The sequence below is a fragment of the Gallus gallus genome, chromosome 1 (assembly GCF_016699485.2).
Source record: "Gallus gallus isolate bGalGal1 chromosome 1, bGalGal1.mat.broiler.GRCg7b, whole genome shotgun sequence".
Classification (NCBI taxonomy): domain Eukaryota; kingdom Metazoa; phylum Chordata; class Aves; order Galliformes; family Phasianidae; genus Gallus; species Gallus gallus.
Window position 1 is genome coordinate 122166009 of NC_052532.1, and position 16815 is coordinate 122182823.

The 16815-nt window shown below is 40.9% G+C and overlaps 1 protein-coding gene across 4 annotated transcripts in view; it reads left to right on the forward strand.

The window, feature by feature from the left end:
* VEGFD (vascular endothelial growth factor D) overlaps positions 1 to 15398 on the forward strand; it is a 31734-nt gene extending 16336 nt beyond the window's left edge. For 2 of the 4 annotated variants that reach the window (NM_204568.3, XM_015273093.4), the window contains exons 2-7: positions 529 to 739; positions 7062 to 7252; positions 9451 to 9599; positions 10600 to 10697; positions 13112 to 13307; positions 14731 to 15398. In NM_204568.3, coding sequence (NP_989899.2) covers positions 529 to 739; positions 7062 to 7252; positions 9451 to 9599; positions 10600 to 10697; positions 13112 to 13307; positions 14731 to 14857 — 972 coding nt within the window. In that variant the 3' untranslated portion in view covers positions 14858 to 15398. Of the gene's footprint in view, positions 1 to 16; positions 414 to 528; positions 740 to 7061; positions 7253 to 9450; positions 9600 to 10599; positions 10698 to 13111; positions 13308 to 14730 lie in introns of those variants that run through there. The other 2 variants (XM_040705704.2, XM_040705746.2) reach the window with 2 other exon arrangements.
* The last annotated feature ends 1417 nt before the right edge of the window (positions 15399 to 16815 follow it).

The window sequence follows — 16815 nt, forward strand, 5'->3', positions numbered from 1 at the left end:
TATATACCTTGCACTTTGCAGTATACTGAATGTTGTGTTTGCCCACCAGGTGGATAGGCCCTTGTACTTAGGGCAGCTTCTGGCTCTATCACCTTCTCTTGCAGTGATGTTTCCTGATAGACACCAGTTTTGGCACCTGAGGTGACTTTCTGCAAAGCTGAGTGGGTTGTCCACGCCAGCTGAAGTCACTCAGATTGTGAAGGTGATCCAGTTCTGCTGTGACATGCCAGCACAGGCGCAGAAATGACATGATGGATGCCAGGTTTCCTGGGGAGCAGGGACAGAGGGATTGCGGCCCACATTTGTCAGTCAGCTCCAGTGGCTGGGACAGAAGGGACTGGGGAGTGAGTATCCCAAGTTATATGGGCACAAATCTCTCAAGTTGGTCTAACTTCAGGTACCATCAAAAACAGGTAGCTGTTGTCCCAGCTGTTCTTAGCTGCTCTCAGCAATGTGCTGCCTCTTGTGTAAGAGCATCCAGAAGCTCTGTAAAGGTTCTGGCTTTTTGATTTCCTCCTTTCCTTCCAGAGGACATCTCTATCAGCATTGGAGCGGTCAGAGCAACAGATCAGGAGAGCATCCAGCCTGGAAGAGCTCCTTCGAATAACTCATGCTGAGGACTGGAAGCTGTGGAAATGCAGGCTAAAACTCAAAAGCCTGGCCAATTTAGACTCCCGCTCTGCATCACATCGCTCCACCAGATTTGCTGCTGCTTTCTATGATATCGATACACTGAAAGGTAGGTGCAGGATTGCATCTGAGTCTAACTGCAGCTTCAGGACTGCTGTTTCTTACGCAGTAAGGGGTTAAGTACCAGGGGTTTCCTAGAAGACACCTGCACTGGAAACAGCAGGATATTCATGGAAAATGACATTGTATGAAAAAATGTCAGGCAACAGCCTGAGTACATCTCCCTTTTTATGACCAAATCAGGCTTACTGTACTGTATACCGTCCAAAGAAAAGTTCTGTTATGTATGGATCTGTCAGTCCAAAGACAGACAGGAAGTAAACATGCAAAGAGTGGTCTGGAATGGCAGGCTGAGGGGCTTGCCAGCGGTGTTGTGCCAGATCCAGGAATTTACTTGCAGGCAGAAACAAATGAGCTTTACAACAGGCATTGAAATTCCATTTTTTATGAGGTGCACTCTGATCTAAGGCACTGCATCAGCACTAGTGTCTGGGTGGGGGACTGCAGGAAGGAGCTATTGTCCTAATACTCTTGCTCTGTTTGAGGAAATCTCTCTGGACAGAAGAAGTAAGCTTTGAAACTGCTGGTCGGCACCTAAGTACAGAGAATCACAATCTGTTCCCTCTCTTGAAGCAAAAATGAATGCTGTTCCCTCTAAGTGAGAGACATGAGGGCCATTATATGATCATTGATGTAAAATAAAGGATCGATTGCTATGCTTCCATAAAGGAGGTGGATATCCTACAGCAAAGCTACACTGTAGCCTAGCCAAGTAGTGACGAAGCTATTTTTTTGTTAAGTTTTGAATCTGAAGTGATATGACCATATCACTTTCCTTTGGGGAAATCAGATATTGCTGATTCTGTTCCAACATCTCTATTACAATAACCACAGCTACATTTGTGTACTATTAGCATCACTTTCATATCCATTGCTTCTACATTTCAGTTAATTTATGACAAAGCAAAGGCCTTAATTTGCTTCTCTAAGGCATGGCACAGAAATACAGAGATGAATGCCAGACTGAAAATGGCTTTCATATGACAGGCATGGCTTCTCATAGAACTTTTGTACTGAAAAAAAATACACACATACAGAAAAAAACCCAACAACAACAACAAAAAACCACAACAGAAGAAAACAACATCCAATATACAAAGGAAGAACAATTATTGATTATAATATCAATTATAAAATAATTAATGACACACTTTTCATTTTAACACCTGTACAGGTCTGTACAGAAACATTAGGAACCCATGTAGCTGTTGTTAGAAGTAGTACCAGTGGTCAAATGCAGTTTTTCTCTATTCACTGTTGCTCATTTAGTGAGCATCAGTATTGCTGGGAAAAAAAAAAAATCTTTTGTCAATACATTGGAAAAACAAAAGATGTTGTAATAGGCATTTTTCGATGGCAGAATAATATAACTGTTTAGGTAATGGCAGATGCCTGTGGGTGTACAGCTATAACTCTTTTGTAACGACATGGCATAGCTGTTAGGTCACTTCCTACTTTCTTTTTAAGTATCTAACTTTAGACACAGAGATGTCAGCCTATTGGGTCATCTTCTCCATTCCTCCATCCAAAGTGGAATTATTCCAGGACAGAAACGTCTTTGTTCTAATATCTTAATACATTCAAGGTACTAAAGTTCCATTAAAAAAAAAAAAAAAAGAAAAAAGAAACAGAAACAAACCTATAAACATATATTTCTTTCCCACGCTCTTTCCAGTCAGTAAGCACTGACCCTTTTGCCAAGGGCATCTGTTTTGTTTTAGTAAAGTGTTATGATGAGAAGTCTGGGTCTAGGCTATTCACTGCTTCACTATTAGACCATCTCCCACAGCACCCCGGACTCCAACCAGGTGAGAGAGGTCAAGGGCAACAACAGAGACTTCCTTAAGTATGTCAGTAGCAAAAAGGAAACTAGGGAAAATATGGACCTGCTACTGAATGAGGTAGGGGCCCTGGTAATGGAGGACACTGAGAAGGTCGAGTTACTGAACACCTTTTTTTGTTTCGGTCTTTACTATTAAGACTGCTCCTCGGAAATCCCAGACCCGGGAGATTAGAGAGAGTCTAGGGAATGGAAGACTTCCTCTTGGTCAAGGAGGATCTGCTCAAAGGTCATTTAGACAACCTCGATGCACACAAATCCATGGGCCTCAATGGAATGCACTCATGAGTGCTGAGGGAGCTGGCAGAAGTGATTGCCAAGCCACTCTCTACCATCCTTGAAAGGTCATAGAGAATGGGAGAGAACTGGAGGAAAGCCAATGTCACTGCAGTCTTCAAAAAGGGCAAGAAGGAGAAGCAGGGAAACTACAGTCAGATCACCTCTGTCCCTGGGAAGGCAATGGAAAAGCTTATTCTGGATATCATCTCCAAGCAAGCAGAAAAAAAAAGATTATTAGTAGTAGTTAACATGGGTTCACCGAGGGGAAATCAGTCAGGTAGCCTATGATGTCATGACTGGTTGGGTAGATGAGCAGAGAGCAGTGGATTTGGTCTACCTTAACTTCAGCAAGGCTTTTTACACTGCCTCTCATAACATCCTGGTAGGTAGCCTTAGAAAGCGTGTGGGATAGATGAGTGGACAGTCAGGTGGATTGAAAACTGGCTGACTGGCAGAGCTCATTGGGTTGTGATCAGCAACACAGTCTGGTTGGAGGTCTGTAGCCAGCAGTGTTCCCCAGGGATTGGTACTGGGTCCAGTCTTGCTCAACATCTTCATCAGTGACCCGGATGAAGGGGTAAATTTGCTGATTATACGAAGCTGGAAGTAATAGCTGACATATGACATATCAGAAGGCTGTGCTGTCATTCAGCGAGACCTGGACTGGCTGGAGAGTTGGGCAGAGAGGAGCCTTATGCAGTTGAACATGGGAAGTGCAGAGCCCTACACTTGGGGAGGAATAACCACACACATTAGTACAGGTTAGGGGCTGACATGCTAGAAAGGAGCTCCGCAGAGAAAGATCTGGGTGTCCTGTTAGACTACAAGGTGACCATGAACCAGTAGTGTGCTCTCATGGCCAAGAAAGCCAATTCTGGGGTGCATTAAAAAGACATCGCCAGCAGGTCAAGGGAGGTGATCCTCCCCCTCTACTTTCCCCTGGTGAGGCTACATCTGGAGTGCTGTGTCCATTTCTGGGCTCCTCAGTTCAAAAAAGGGAAATTCTGGAGAGAGCCCAACAGGGGGGGGCCTGGAACACCTTTTGTATGAGGAATCCTTAAAGACCCAGGGCTTTTCAGCCTGGTAAAGAGAAGGCTGAGGGGGGATCTTGTCAATGCATATAAATATACAGAGGGTGGGAGTCAAATGGATGAGGCCAGGCTCTTTTCAGTGGTGCCCAGTGACAGGACAAGGGGCAATGGGCACAAACTGAAACATAGGAAGTTTCATATGAGCATGAGGAAAAACTTCTTTACTTTGAGGGTGACAGCACTGGAACAGGCTACCCAGAGAGAGGAGGTGGACTGGTTGATCTCCAGAGGTCCCTCCCAACCTCCACAATTCTGTGGTTCTGTGAATTTAGGACTTCGTTCCTCCTTTCTAAAGCTTCAGTGATGAACTCACTGCAAGCTCATCTCACCCCATGCCATCACAGCCTCCACAAAGCAGCTCAGCTCATCTACAAGAGCAGCATTTTCTGGCTTTGAGTGCATCTCATTGCATCCACATTTTGCAGCAGAAAAGATCAGAGTGATCACAGTGTTTCACAACGAAATGTGACATCTAGTTCTTTGATCAGATCTTCCTGGAACATCCCTTCTGTTAAAAAGTAGTTAATAAGGGGAGGATATGTACGGATGGAAAGGTCACTGCTTACACTCACTGAAGTGACATCTGAAGTGATTACATGCATGTACTGTAATAAGTTTGGCAAACACTTTATTTTCTATTTTAAGGCTTAGGATTAGATTGCTGTTTTGATTGACTCAATTACTCTAGAGAATTCTATCGATTTTAGTGATTCTGCTCTTAATTTATGCTGTAGGAAGTAAAATCAGAATCCAGATCCCAAACTCTTATTTCTTGTACTTTTTTGCGTGACTGGAAAGTGGCATGAATCAACCCTGGGGAAAGACTTTGCAAGAATAAACGTACTGATTTAAATGTACACAGTCAGTTGAAGAAAAAATTAAAAGTAATAAAAGGAAAGTCAGCCAGGAAAGGGAGAAATAAAGGCTCATCTGCAGAAAAGTATAGCATTTAGATTAAAAGTCTTTCAGATTTTTTTTTTTTTTTTTTTAGAACTTCTCTGTAAATGCACACACAGCTGGCATAATAGCAGGAAGATGGACTGCAATGGAAGTGAAAGCAATTTTCTTGACAGAAGTTGCTCCTTGTCCTTCATAAACATGATGAAAGGAGGCAGACAGGAAAAAAAATTCCTTAATTTTAAGGCAGACTTAAAGCGTAAGCACTATTGACTATCAACTTATTCCATAATAGGAATTTGGAAAACAAAAGTGAAAAAAAAAAACAAAAAAAACACGGCCACCTCTAAGAAGCACTGAGATGGTGTTATGTTAATGTTAATTTTTTCTCTCATTGCTTCAGCCAGTGAATGCATTATTCCTTCTCACAGTCAGTATTTGATAGATGTGCCTGAAATAAATTACTAGCCTACATCAATTCAGTATTTGAGAGATGCCACAGTGTTTTCAATAGATAAAATACACTTGAATTCGTATTCCTGTTATTCCAACTTGAATACCCCGAGGGTACTTAGTTGTGAGAGTGTTTGTCTTGGATTTCACTCATCAGCTCAGAGACAGCGCTGGCTGGCTGTCATCCAGTGGGAGCACTAATACTCTCTGAACCAGAGTCTGTTAATCATTTATGTGCTTTTCCAGTCAGGCCTGGGCTCTGCATGCCTACTGAGGGGTAAGGGTGGTGAGATGCTGGGACTGCAACTTGAGATGGTCCTGCAGGATAGGAGAAGGAGCTGGGGACTGCCTATGCTGGTGGGTGGGCACTGGGACCTAATCCTCTGCTAGCAGGGATCACAGAATCATAGAATGGCTTAGGTTGGAAGGGACCTTAAAGCCCACCCAATTTCAATTTTCAGCCACGGGCAGGGCTGCCACTTACCAGATCAGGCTGCCCAGGGCCCCATCCAAGGCATCCAGGGATGGGGCATCCATAGCCTCTCTGGACAGCCAGTGTCTCACCACCCTCTGAGAAAATAATTTCTTCCTAACATTAACCCTAAATCTCCATGTTCAAGTTTAAAACTATTCCCCCCTGTCATTTCACTATAAGATTGTGTAAAAAGTTGGGGTCCATCCTGTTTTGGATGTTGTGTTGAGGGACATGGTCTAATGAGAACCATTGGTGATGGGCAAATGGTTGTACTGGATGATCCTGTGGGTCTTTTCCAACCTTAGCGATTCTATGATTTTATGATGCTATGATTCCCTCAAGTACTGGAAGACTGCAGTGAGTTCTCCCCAGAGCTTTCTCTTTTCCAAGCTAAACAAGCCCAACTCCTTCAGCCTATCTCCACAGGAGAGGTGCTCCAGCCATCTGGACCCTCTCCAACAGCTTTCCATCTTTCTTGTGTTGGGGGCCCCAGACCTGGATGCAGTACTCCAGAAGGGACCTTACAAGGGCAGAGCAGAGGAAGGCAATGACCCCCCTGTCCCCTGTCCTTGCTGACCACCTCTCTTTTGATGCAGCCCAGGAAGCTGGTCATAGCTGGCTCATTTTCAGCTTTTCATCCACCAGAACCCACAAGTCCTTCTCCACAGGGCTGCTCTCAAAGTGTTCTTCACCCAGCCTGTATAAATATGTGGGATTGCTGCAACCCAAATGTAGCACCTTACATTTGGTCTTGCTGAGCCTCATTAGGTTCACGTGGACCCACTTCTCAGCGGGTCCCTCAGCCCAGGTCCCTCAGGATGACATCCCTTCCTTCTACTGTGTCAACTGCACTGCTCAGCCTGGTGCCACCAGCCAACCTGCTGAGTGTATGCTCAATCCCACTGTCTATGTCATTTATAAAGACGTTGAAGAGCACCGGTTCTAAGACTGACCCCTGGGGGATACCACTCCTGACTAGCTGCCACCTAGACATAGATCCATTGACTACCAATCAGCCCTACTTAGCCCATAGACATTAAGGGACATTTTGGTCACCCCTGTTGAAAACTGAAGGCAGATAAATGTAGCAACCTCTTTGCCAGGGCAGCTGGCGTAAGTTACTGGGATAATTTTGTACTCTGCCTCTCTCTGGTTCTTAAATTGATCCAAGTAAGTTCAGATGGCCTGTCAGCACTTCATTTTTATTTATATAATACCCCACTAATCAGAGGTTTACTTTGCCACAATTGCTCACTAAAAGTGGTGCTCTTTCTAGTCATAGATGAAGAATGGCAGAAGACTCAATGTGTGCCAAGAGAAACCTGTGTGGAAGTTGCCAAAGAGCTGGGTACGACAACCAACAAGTTCTTCAAGCCACCCTGTGTGAATGTGTTCAGATGTGGAGGCTGCTGCAATGAGGAGAGTCTGAGCTGCATGAACACGAGTACAACTTATGTGTCAAAAACGGTAAATAAAGCTGTTTATCTGCTCTCTTTCTGACCTGGCTCTCAAAAAACAAACCAAAAAAAAAAAAAAAAAAAAAAAAAAGGAGGGGAAGGAGGATGTTTGGTTTCTGAAATCCTGTTATGAAAGATCTGTCTGCACTACCATAACAAACAAGAGAATTAATTTTTTATCCACGTGGAGTGAATGGAGGCATGTGCAATAACATTTCACACTCATGCTGCATTATTAAAAATGTCTGCGTATGCGGAGAAATGGAAAATCAGGCCCTGAGAAAGTGATTGCAGGCTCATGTGACATTAAGGGGTTTAATCCTTGTTTAACATATTGTTACTTGGATCTGGGATCCTTGAGAACATTGGCTTGTGAAAATCCAAAGGATTAGGAGAGATTGGGAAATTTTGTTGTGTGGGGCCATGAGTCTGAGAGCTGTGTTTTTAAAACTGACATCAATTCCACAAGGCTGGCTGGTAGTTTTGGATTTGCAAGCCTAAAAAAAAGAGGCATTTTCAGCAGAAGAGGCCAGATGCTCTCCATATGAATGCCTTGGGATCTGAATATCACAAATCACAGGTCACTATGGAGAAGAAAGGCTTAAATCAGTAGCAATAAATGTCTGAGTTTTAATGACCGCTGCCAAAATGTGGGCATAAAGAGTATCCAGAGAGTATCTTTCAGTAGACTACTTCTAGCATCTATGTACAGAGATATGTTGCTCCAGTTGGTGACTGAGCACAGTTCTAAGCTCTACATTTGAAACTATATGAAGACCAGGGGACTGGTCTTCCTAGATTTATCTTCATCTTGGGCATCCCTACATTTAAAACCTTTTGCCCTTGGAATAATATATTAAATGCTACTTATCAAAAAGGGTTTTCTTTAAGTCAAAGCCAAGATTGGGGCAGCTTTTTTAGAAAGAAGATTTAGGTCCTTATGGGGAAACATTTTAAGGCAGCAGGCCTGATTCACTTACATATTTTTTCAGCTTTTTTGGAATGTAATTTCTTTGTGTCTGGTTGCACTGGAATATAGTTAGATTAAAATAAATCAGGGCCTATCCTGCTTGTGTTGATGTTCATTAATTGTTTTCATTCCATACCAGAAAGAGAAAGTTCTTACGGGCTGCTGGCCACACACAGAAGACATCTGATCAGCTAAGGGAGCTAGCTTAAAAAGTATTTATTTACTTACTTGGTTTTTGAGCAGCAGTTCCTAAGTTTGTTGAAAAGCTGCAATTCTGCATTTCTTTATCGCTCTTCAAAATAACCATTCCCACAAAAGCTCTCACCTAAATTCCACTCCTGGATACACTACCATCAGTTCAGAATTACTTCTCTAAAACCAACAGAATTACTTCTGTATAGTGAGAGTACTTTTTTTCCTTGTGTAAAATATCCACTGAAGGATATTCCTGAAGTTAGACACCATGACACTTAAATTTAAAAATCTAAACAGTAAGATCTAGGAATATTTTCTAGATGATGAATATGGATGCAGCACTAAGCTGGCATGCAGAGGAGTACCCTGTGCCTTACTTTCCACTTGAAAGAAGTTGGCCTACCAGGGCAGAGGGGTTGTATTTAATTTCAACACCTCCTATTCTTTGCTGCACAAGGAACCAGGGCTTTCACTCTGAGATCATGTTAATTTGCATGCACTGAAGTTAGGCTTCTTGATTCTTCAGGCTCTCCAATAAAGAGAGATGTTTCCAGGATAATTCCCTGTAGGAACCTAGTTAAAGTGTCCTTTACTTAGTCTGTTTCTTCCTTCTCTGAGGAGGCCCTGGGGATCAAGGTAGGGATCTAAAGATATAGTGTGTGAGTACTCTAGGATAGTTAATGTCTCCATAAGTGGTTAAGATTCAGCTGATGATATAATTGAGAATAAAGTTTGCAATGTCCGTATATTTTTCATCTCGCCCTAGCAATACACAAGAGGCATTTGAGTGTCCATATGAAGAATCTGGAACAATGTTCGGTATATATAGCACCAGTGTGATCATTTTGGCAAGCTTTTACTTTGGTGGACAGAGTCCATCCCTCACTTGGCCACCTGCTTATTTATACCTGTGGTAACTATCGATAGAAAAGAGCAATGGTGAGGCAAACGGTGGCAAAGGATAAAAAGTTTTTATTTAAGACTTCACATATTAACTGTAAAATGGAAACTGAAAAAAAAAAATGGTTATTTCACCCACCTAGCTCTTTGAGATCTCGGTTCCTTTGACAAGTGTTCCAGAGCCTGTGCCAATCAAAATTGCCAATCACACCGGTTGTAAGTGTTTGTCAAATACCCAGCGTCACCAGTACACCATCATACGAAGATCGGTTCAGTACCCAGAAGAAGATGGGTAAGTTAATTCATTTAAAATTTGCTACCTATGAAGTAAGAAAATTGCTTTGCTCTGATTTGGTCACTGTAGAAGTGCCTTCACTTTCTGTTATCCCAATTTTTTTTCCAATCTTCTTGATTATCACTCAGGATTATAAAGCTTTGGTTTAACCTTGTAAATAATACTGAATGGAAACTGTAATCCAAAAAGGAGCAGGCTAGTACAGCAGGATCTGCAGTCATTAAGATATGAAGATGCTTGAGAGGGACTCAAAGTGCAGATATTATCACTACAGTCCACTGGAGCTACTTGGGTATATGTGCATAGAACTTGACACAAGTAACTCTGTTCACACATTAACCACCCAGGGCATACAAAGAGTGCTGAAGTCAACATAAAGAACTCCACTCTACTTCATGGCACCCTTGGTCAGAAGTGACGCAAAGTATGGCTTTGCAATTCTCATCCAGTCTTGGTTTGCATCTGACAGGTTCAGTGCTTGGAGAAAAGTGATTTCACATCTCACTCCAGAGTATGGTATAGCACAACTGTAATCCTGATGGAAATTAACTAAATTAACTGAACAAACACACTAGAAACACATCTAAAGGGTTATTTAATGTTAACTCCGATGTCTCTGTCTAGCCTTATATGTAAGCATACAGATGGATGGCGTGAATACTAAGACTAAGACTATCCTGGGTGGAGCAGAGCTGGAAAAATAAAAAAATAAAAAAAAGTGGAGCAGTAAAACTGTAGCCATTTCCTTCCTAGGCACGTAGTCTGAAATACATGCTCTATCTACTACTACTATTAGCTGAGATCCAGCCCCATCATCCAATGTCAAGTTTTCTATTTGTAGCAATAATGCACACAGATACCACAGCTTCATGTAGTACAAGTGACAGAACACCAGTAGATTCATTCTGCCAAATAACTATGCTGCTGCTCTTTATATTTGCTTTTTTAATTTCCATCTGTTTGTTGTTGTTTTTTGTTTTTTTTTTTTTCCTTCTAGTTGTCCCTTTACGAACAAACTTTGCCATAATGGATGGGTCTGGGATAGTGACAAATGTGAATGTGTTGCAGATGTACAGCACTCAAACAGACGGGAAGGTAAAATTAAATTAACAATGGACACTTCTCCTCATTATCTGCAGGATGTTTGTGTCGCATTTAGGCTTTGTTCCACTTCTTGTTGTGAGAGCTGCAGTTTTGATTCTATGTCCTTAGACAGACCTTGCTTACAGAGTAGAAACTCACCTGAAAATAAACATTGGTATGTTTATCCCCATCTCATATTTTTTCCTTGGACATTTTAATTCACCTCTAGTAGCAACCTGAATAAGAAACAGGAATGTACTAAAAACATGTAGTGAAGTAGGCATTCTTGAATTTTTTTTTTAATCTTATATTAACCTTAAATTGTATAATGGACATTATGAAAAACCTTTTAACTGTAGAAAGATTTATCCCTGGAATATATTGTGGGGAAAGTCTTGAATTTTCATTATGGGACATTCTCAAGAACAGATATATCAGGAGTAAGATGGGTAAAAGCAATTCCTCCTATTAGCTATAGTCACTGCAAAAGGTTATATGACCTCTTAAATTATTTGATTATCTTTTATGCTATATTAAAGTGTTTAGGATGCTTTCAAACTAATATACTATACATGCTCAGGAGTATGCACGTATACCCTTTCAAGTACGTGGAAGGAAATGGAAGAGGGTAAAATTAATACAAGTGTTCAGTACTTCTTTTCTCTCTCTGCTTTTCCTGGAAAACTTAACTGTCAAATAAATTTGCAGGAAATATTCCATGAGGGAACTGTGTAAGTCTAAAGACACCTACTGGCAGTAAGGTTTAGGAATAAAGTTAAAATTTCCCCATGGTCTGTATAAGATTAAAAACAATCAATCAAACAAACAAACAAAAAGAAACAACACATGATTTTCTTAGGAAATTGTACTGGTCAAAATAAAACTATGACAGCAGTAGAGCAAATGGACACAGAAGGAAGCCTTGCCCGTCTGGTTTAAACTACATTCAGCAAACAAAACAATAAACCAAGGCAACCGTGAAAACAAGCTGGCAAGCAAGCTAAAATAGAATCTAATAATTTCATGGAGTGCTCTGTTAATTAAGATGTCCTGAGGCTAATAGATAGTTTCATGTTGCTTTTTTTTTTTTTCCCTGTAGGATTGGTTCTCATTCTGAATCAGATCATTTGGCCATCAAGTAAAGTAGTTAAGCTCAAGTTAGGCTTTCCACTCAAGAAAGAATTAGTACACCATATATCAGAGTATGTCCAAAGAACACTGAATAGCCAGAGTCCTCTTTGCTCTTAGCCTTTTGTAAGGTCAACTTGGAGATTAAAATCTGTGGCTTGTTAAATTACAGCTTTTGTTGACATAAACTCAATATTTCCTCAGATAAAATATCATCCTGTGAAGCAGAATGGGTTTGGCTGTGGCTGGGACAAAATAACTTAAAATCTGCCTTTGATGTTGAAATGAAGCAAGGCTGAAACACTCGTAAATGCCAAGCTTTATCACCCCAAGGAAGTGGTTTGTTTTCCAAGAATTTGTGGCAGATTCCTTTCCCTCTTCTTTCTTTTTAATTTTTTGGATATTAGTTTTCCAGCATTAAGCAAATAATAATGAAGGTTTCTTTCAAGTAGTGTACAGGCCCGTTCTGGTCACTAAGATCAGAGCTCAGGTTGCAGAGGTCATGGACACAGGTTACATTCCACATTCCATAGGTTAAATCCAATAGTTAATTGTAAAATTACAGGAAATTATCTTTCTACTGACACATTATAAGCCATGACCTTTAACCAGGGATGTGCTGCCAGCATTTTAATGTGGCTTTCAGAAAATATATTCCCTTTTTACTAAGATTAACCTAATATTATAGTCCAGATGTGTATTTTGAAGGAAGACAGATGAGGTATTAGACAGCGTATTTGCTTGGCTGGGGTTTGTTTCTGAAACAAAGTATTTTCTCCTTCCTTTAACTGACAAGTGTACATATGTTGCTTATTGAAGTACGAGACTGGATTACATCTTGCTAGACATAGTATTACTTCTGCAAAAACTCTGCAAAAAAGTGTGGGGATAGTGAAGTATATTGAATAGTGAGGATGCTCGTTTGTGTGGATGTGCAGCTTTGTGAGGGGTACATGCTAAATCCCGGGATTTTTCTTCTTGAAATCTGCTTTCTTGTAAGGATTCATGTGTTCCAAAATGTAACATTTGGCACTTCTAATATGCATCCCCAAAATAAAGTACTTCATCGCAGGGTCCAACCAATAAGAAATAACAGTATTAGTGAAAAAATCAGCCCACTCCTGTCCTGAAAAAGTTGAAAAGTTGAAAAGTCCTTCTCTGCACTGTAAGTTATAATAGAAGACCAAAATAAATCAGAGTACATGAGCCCTTTTGACTGTAGTGAAAGAGCCAGCCTCTTCCAGAGCACAATTTAACCATTGAAAGCTTATTGCTAAAAGTTGTACTTGCTATTGCAGGGCTCCCTCCTCTTGCTGAGCTGGCTATGTGTGGACAATATATGGAATTTGATGAAGAAAATTGTGAATGCATCTGCAGGCAGAAGTGTCCCACAGACTTCTTTCAAAGTAAAGAGAACTGCAGCTGCTATTTGTGCAGGGAGAACCAGGAAAGCTGTGCTCAGAAACACAAGATATTTCATGCCGAAACCTGTAGGTAAGTGCTCCTTGTCACTCAGTGGCTATACTGCAAGGTCTGAATTAGCCTGCATAGATGCTGGAGGTGCAAGTGCTGAATTAGGTAGGATTGCCATCACTTGCTGCAATTATGAATATAATAACAACAATAGAGATAGAAGACAGAAGGCATATAAGGTATATTTAATTAATATGTTCTCAGAAATATGAACAAGGATGCTATTCAACTACCTCTATTTATTATTTTTCCCCTAATTTTAAGGGAATGACTGCATAACTGTGCTACACTCAAAATTACTGTGTTACCAAGGTGATTTTCAGTGAGATACTGAGTCTTGCATTTCTAGGGAGTCCAAATCCACTCTGTGTTCTTTGTGACAGCCCAATGCAGTCTCACGGACTCCTAGGAGCAAAGGTACCCTAAATTAACACCCACACCATGTAGCTCATTATTCACTATGTTTGTCCTCAAATGATATACTAATGAAATATGCTAATGAAATTTTGTACATATACAAAGCCAGTCAGTTGATAGCACAGGGAAGCAGGAAAACTGTTCTGGGACTGTTACATTCCATGTATTTCCCTAATCCTTTTGAGTAACCAGTTTTGAGGATTCTTTGGCAAAACATATTTTTTTTTTCTCATAGAACCCTTGTCACATGTACAGATCCAAGAGCATGCAAGCATGCATGCGTGGATGCCCCATCCTGGAGGCACTCAAGGCCAAGCTGGATGTGGCTCTGGGCAGCCTGGTCTGGTGTTTGGCGACCCTGCACATAGCAGGGGGGTTGAAACTCAGTGATCATTGTGGTCCTTTTCAACCCAGGACATCCTATGATTCTATTATTCTATGCAGTCTGAAAGCTTATATATAGAAACTCAAGAGTTGAGTTTCACTGGTTAAGAAAGCAGAACTGCAGTTTGCTGAATGGTCACCCATACAGTCCCTTCTCACAGACCTCTTAGATTCATTCATGGAGAGGAAGCTGTGGAAGGAGTAACATCTGCATCTTTAGATTGAGCTCTGAAAATAAAGACAGGCATAAAATAGTTGTTAACAACTATAAAATAGCTAAAAGAATCGGTAGAGTTGAAACATCGTCAAAGACTTGGTCATTTATGACTTTGGGATACAGGAGGATATCAATGCCATCATTTGTTTATATAAATTTAGATTCTAGAATTGACCGTAATCTGTACACAGTAATTCTATGCCAGATTTGTATGCCTGTTAGTCCTGGAGAACAAAGGTACTTCATAAAACTTGAGGACAGCACTATCTTCTCCCTGTATCATAGGGTGTCAGCACTGTCCCAAGTGTATTCTATGTGAGAACACTGCGGTGTCCAATTATGAAAAAATTGAGGAATATGACAGTGAAGAATTATCGTATTAAAATCCTTACCTCTTTTATGCTTTTTTTCTCCTTTATCAAACAGCTGTGAGGACAAATGTCCATCGCAACCCAGAACATGCCCAACTGCAAAGCCAACATGTCCCAGGCATTGTCGATGTCCAAAGGAGAAGAGAAATTCTCATGGGTCACAAAGCAAAGAAAATCCTTGACTCAGCTTCTCCAGTTCTCCAGAAATCCACTGCTTTGCAAAGTAGCTGTCACTGACTTCCAAACAGTAGTAAAAACGAATGTCTTCCACATTAACAGCAGAAGAATGAATCCGGTCTGCATTTATTTATTAGAGTAATCACTAACTGCAAGTCAGTCCTCTGGGGCATTGATAATTGTTCTCTAAGAGGCAAAAACAACTGATGAAATTCTGTCTATGTGGAAGAAAGAGCAGAAAGAGCCAGTTCAATGTCATGCTATGGAAGATGAAGCTGGTATATTGGTAACAGAGTCACAGTCAACAGCCAGCCTTTCAGAAATTGAGACTAGATAACCTTAGCCTCTGAATCCTTAGCTAATGCAACTCTAGGGTAAAACTTCCTTCAGAAATTCAGTGTGCAGGATTTGGCTTCTAATAGGGTCAGCACTGAGTTATTTGATCTACTGTCCAGCTTTAATTATCATTTTGAAGTTATTGTACAACTACTGTCAGATGTGCCATATTTAATTGTATATAAGAAAATAAATACATCAGTTATTCAAGTGCTTTTGTTTTTTGTTTTTGTTTTTTCTTTTTCTCTCTGTTATATTAAAACTCTGCCAAACAAAAAGAAATTAAGCAAAAACCAAAAGCCACTTCAAGTACAGCCTTTCTATGTTTGTCCCTTTGGGACTGGCTCCTGCCCAAATGCTGGTAGACACAAGGTCACTAAGTCCAATAATTTCAGTAAAGAAGAATCATTTTTTCCCACGTCTGCCTGACTGGCATGTGTGATTTATTTATTTGTTCCTGTTGTAGTGTGTTAATCTCCCTAAGGGGAGAGCAGCCACACTAGTACTAACTGTTCAGCAATTTTCTGAAGGAAAAGATGGTTTTATTCTCTTATCTTACCACGGTATGAAAGTATGTCCTTTGCACTGAAATTCTTTTCATCAGCGTGAGGCCTGAATAACAGTGTTTTAACTAAATCAAGTATAAGGACAGTATTATTTTCTGGACCACTGAAATCTGGTTTGAGACAAAATATTGTAAGCAGCAATCCTGAACTGCAAGTGGTGGTCTTGATGACAAAATCATTTTTCTCCTTTGCTGAATTCTCTGATTCTTTACTGCAGTTTGAACAGAGGGAAGAGAGGAAATGAAACAACTGCAACAGAGATGGAAATGTTGACACAGCATGTGGAAAGGAAAATGATGACTTGTTTTGATGACTTGTTTTAATTTATATAGGGAAAAATAGATTTCTTTAAAATAAAATTAGAGCCCAGCCGTGTAAGGTGGACTGAACCGTTGGAGAAAGCACTACAATGTTATGTATATTCTCTCTGAGTAAGGCATTTAAAGCCGGGCACTGGATGACTGCTTCAAGTGCCCTCCAATTCATCTTGGGTTCTAAGTCAGTACAAATACACTGGCAGGCTGGTTTGGTAACAACGCTGGGAAGTGAACTTGGGATCCTCTCACCAAACAATGTGGTTTGATGTGTGACTGCATGAGGTGAAGCCATGCAGCAGGGTCACCTCCTTGTCTGCAGCAGATTCTTCACTGAGGAGATTCCTCCACAGCTTATGCCATGTGCAACTGATCCACACTGTGCACAGACAAGGAGAATGGGACCCCAGTGCAAATCAAGGTGAGCCAGCTGGGCAGTAGAAGCTCACCATTACATTTCCCTTGCTCCTCTAAGTGAAGCCTTCAAGCTTTGCAAAGGTGTTTAGAAGGAACAAACCACCCCATCACTTTTCACTTCACTCACAGTTGAGGTTACTGACCCTGTGGTTGGTTGCACCATTAGCACATTCCTCAAAAAGACAAAGAGCAACAGAAGCATGATGCTTTGCAAGCCCAAGCACCTCATGCTCAACCAGACACAGACACTTAACTGATTGCACTAGTGGCACATGGAGCAACAATACTCCTCTGTCCAAAACTATACATCAAGCTGAATTCTTAAGCCTC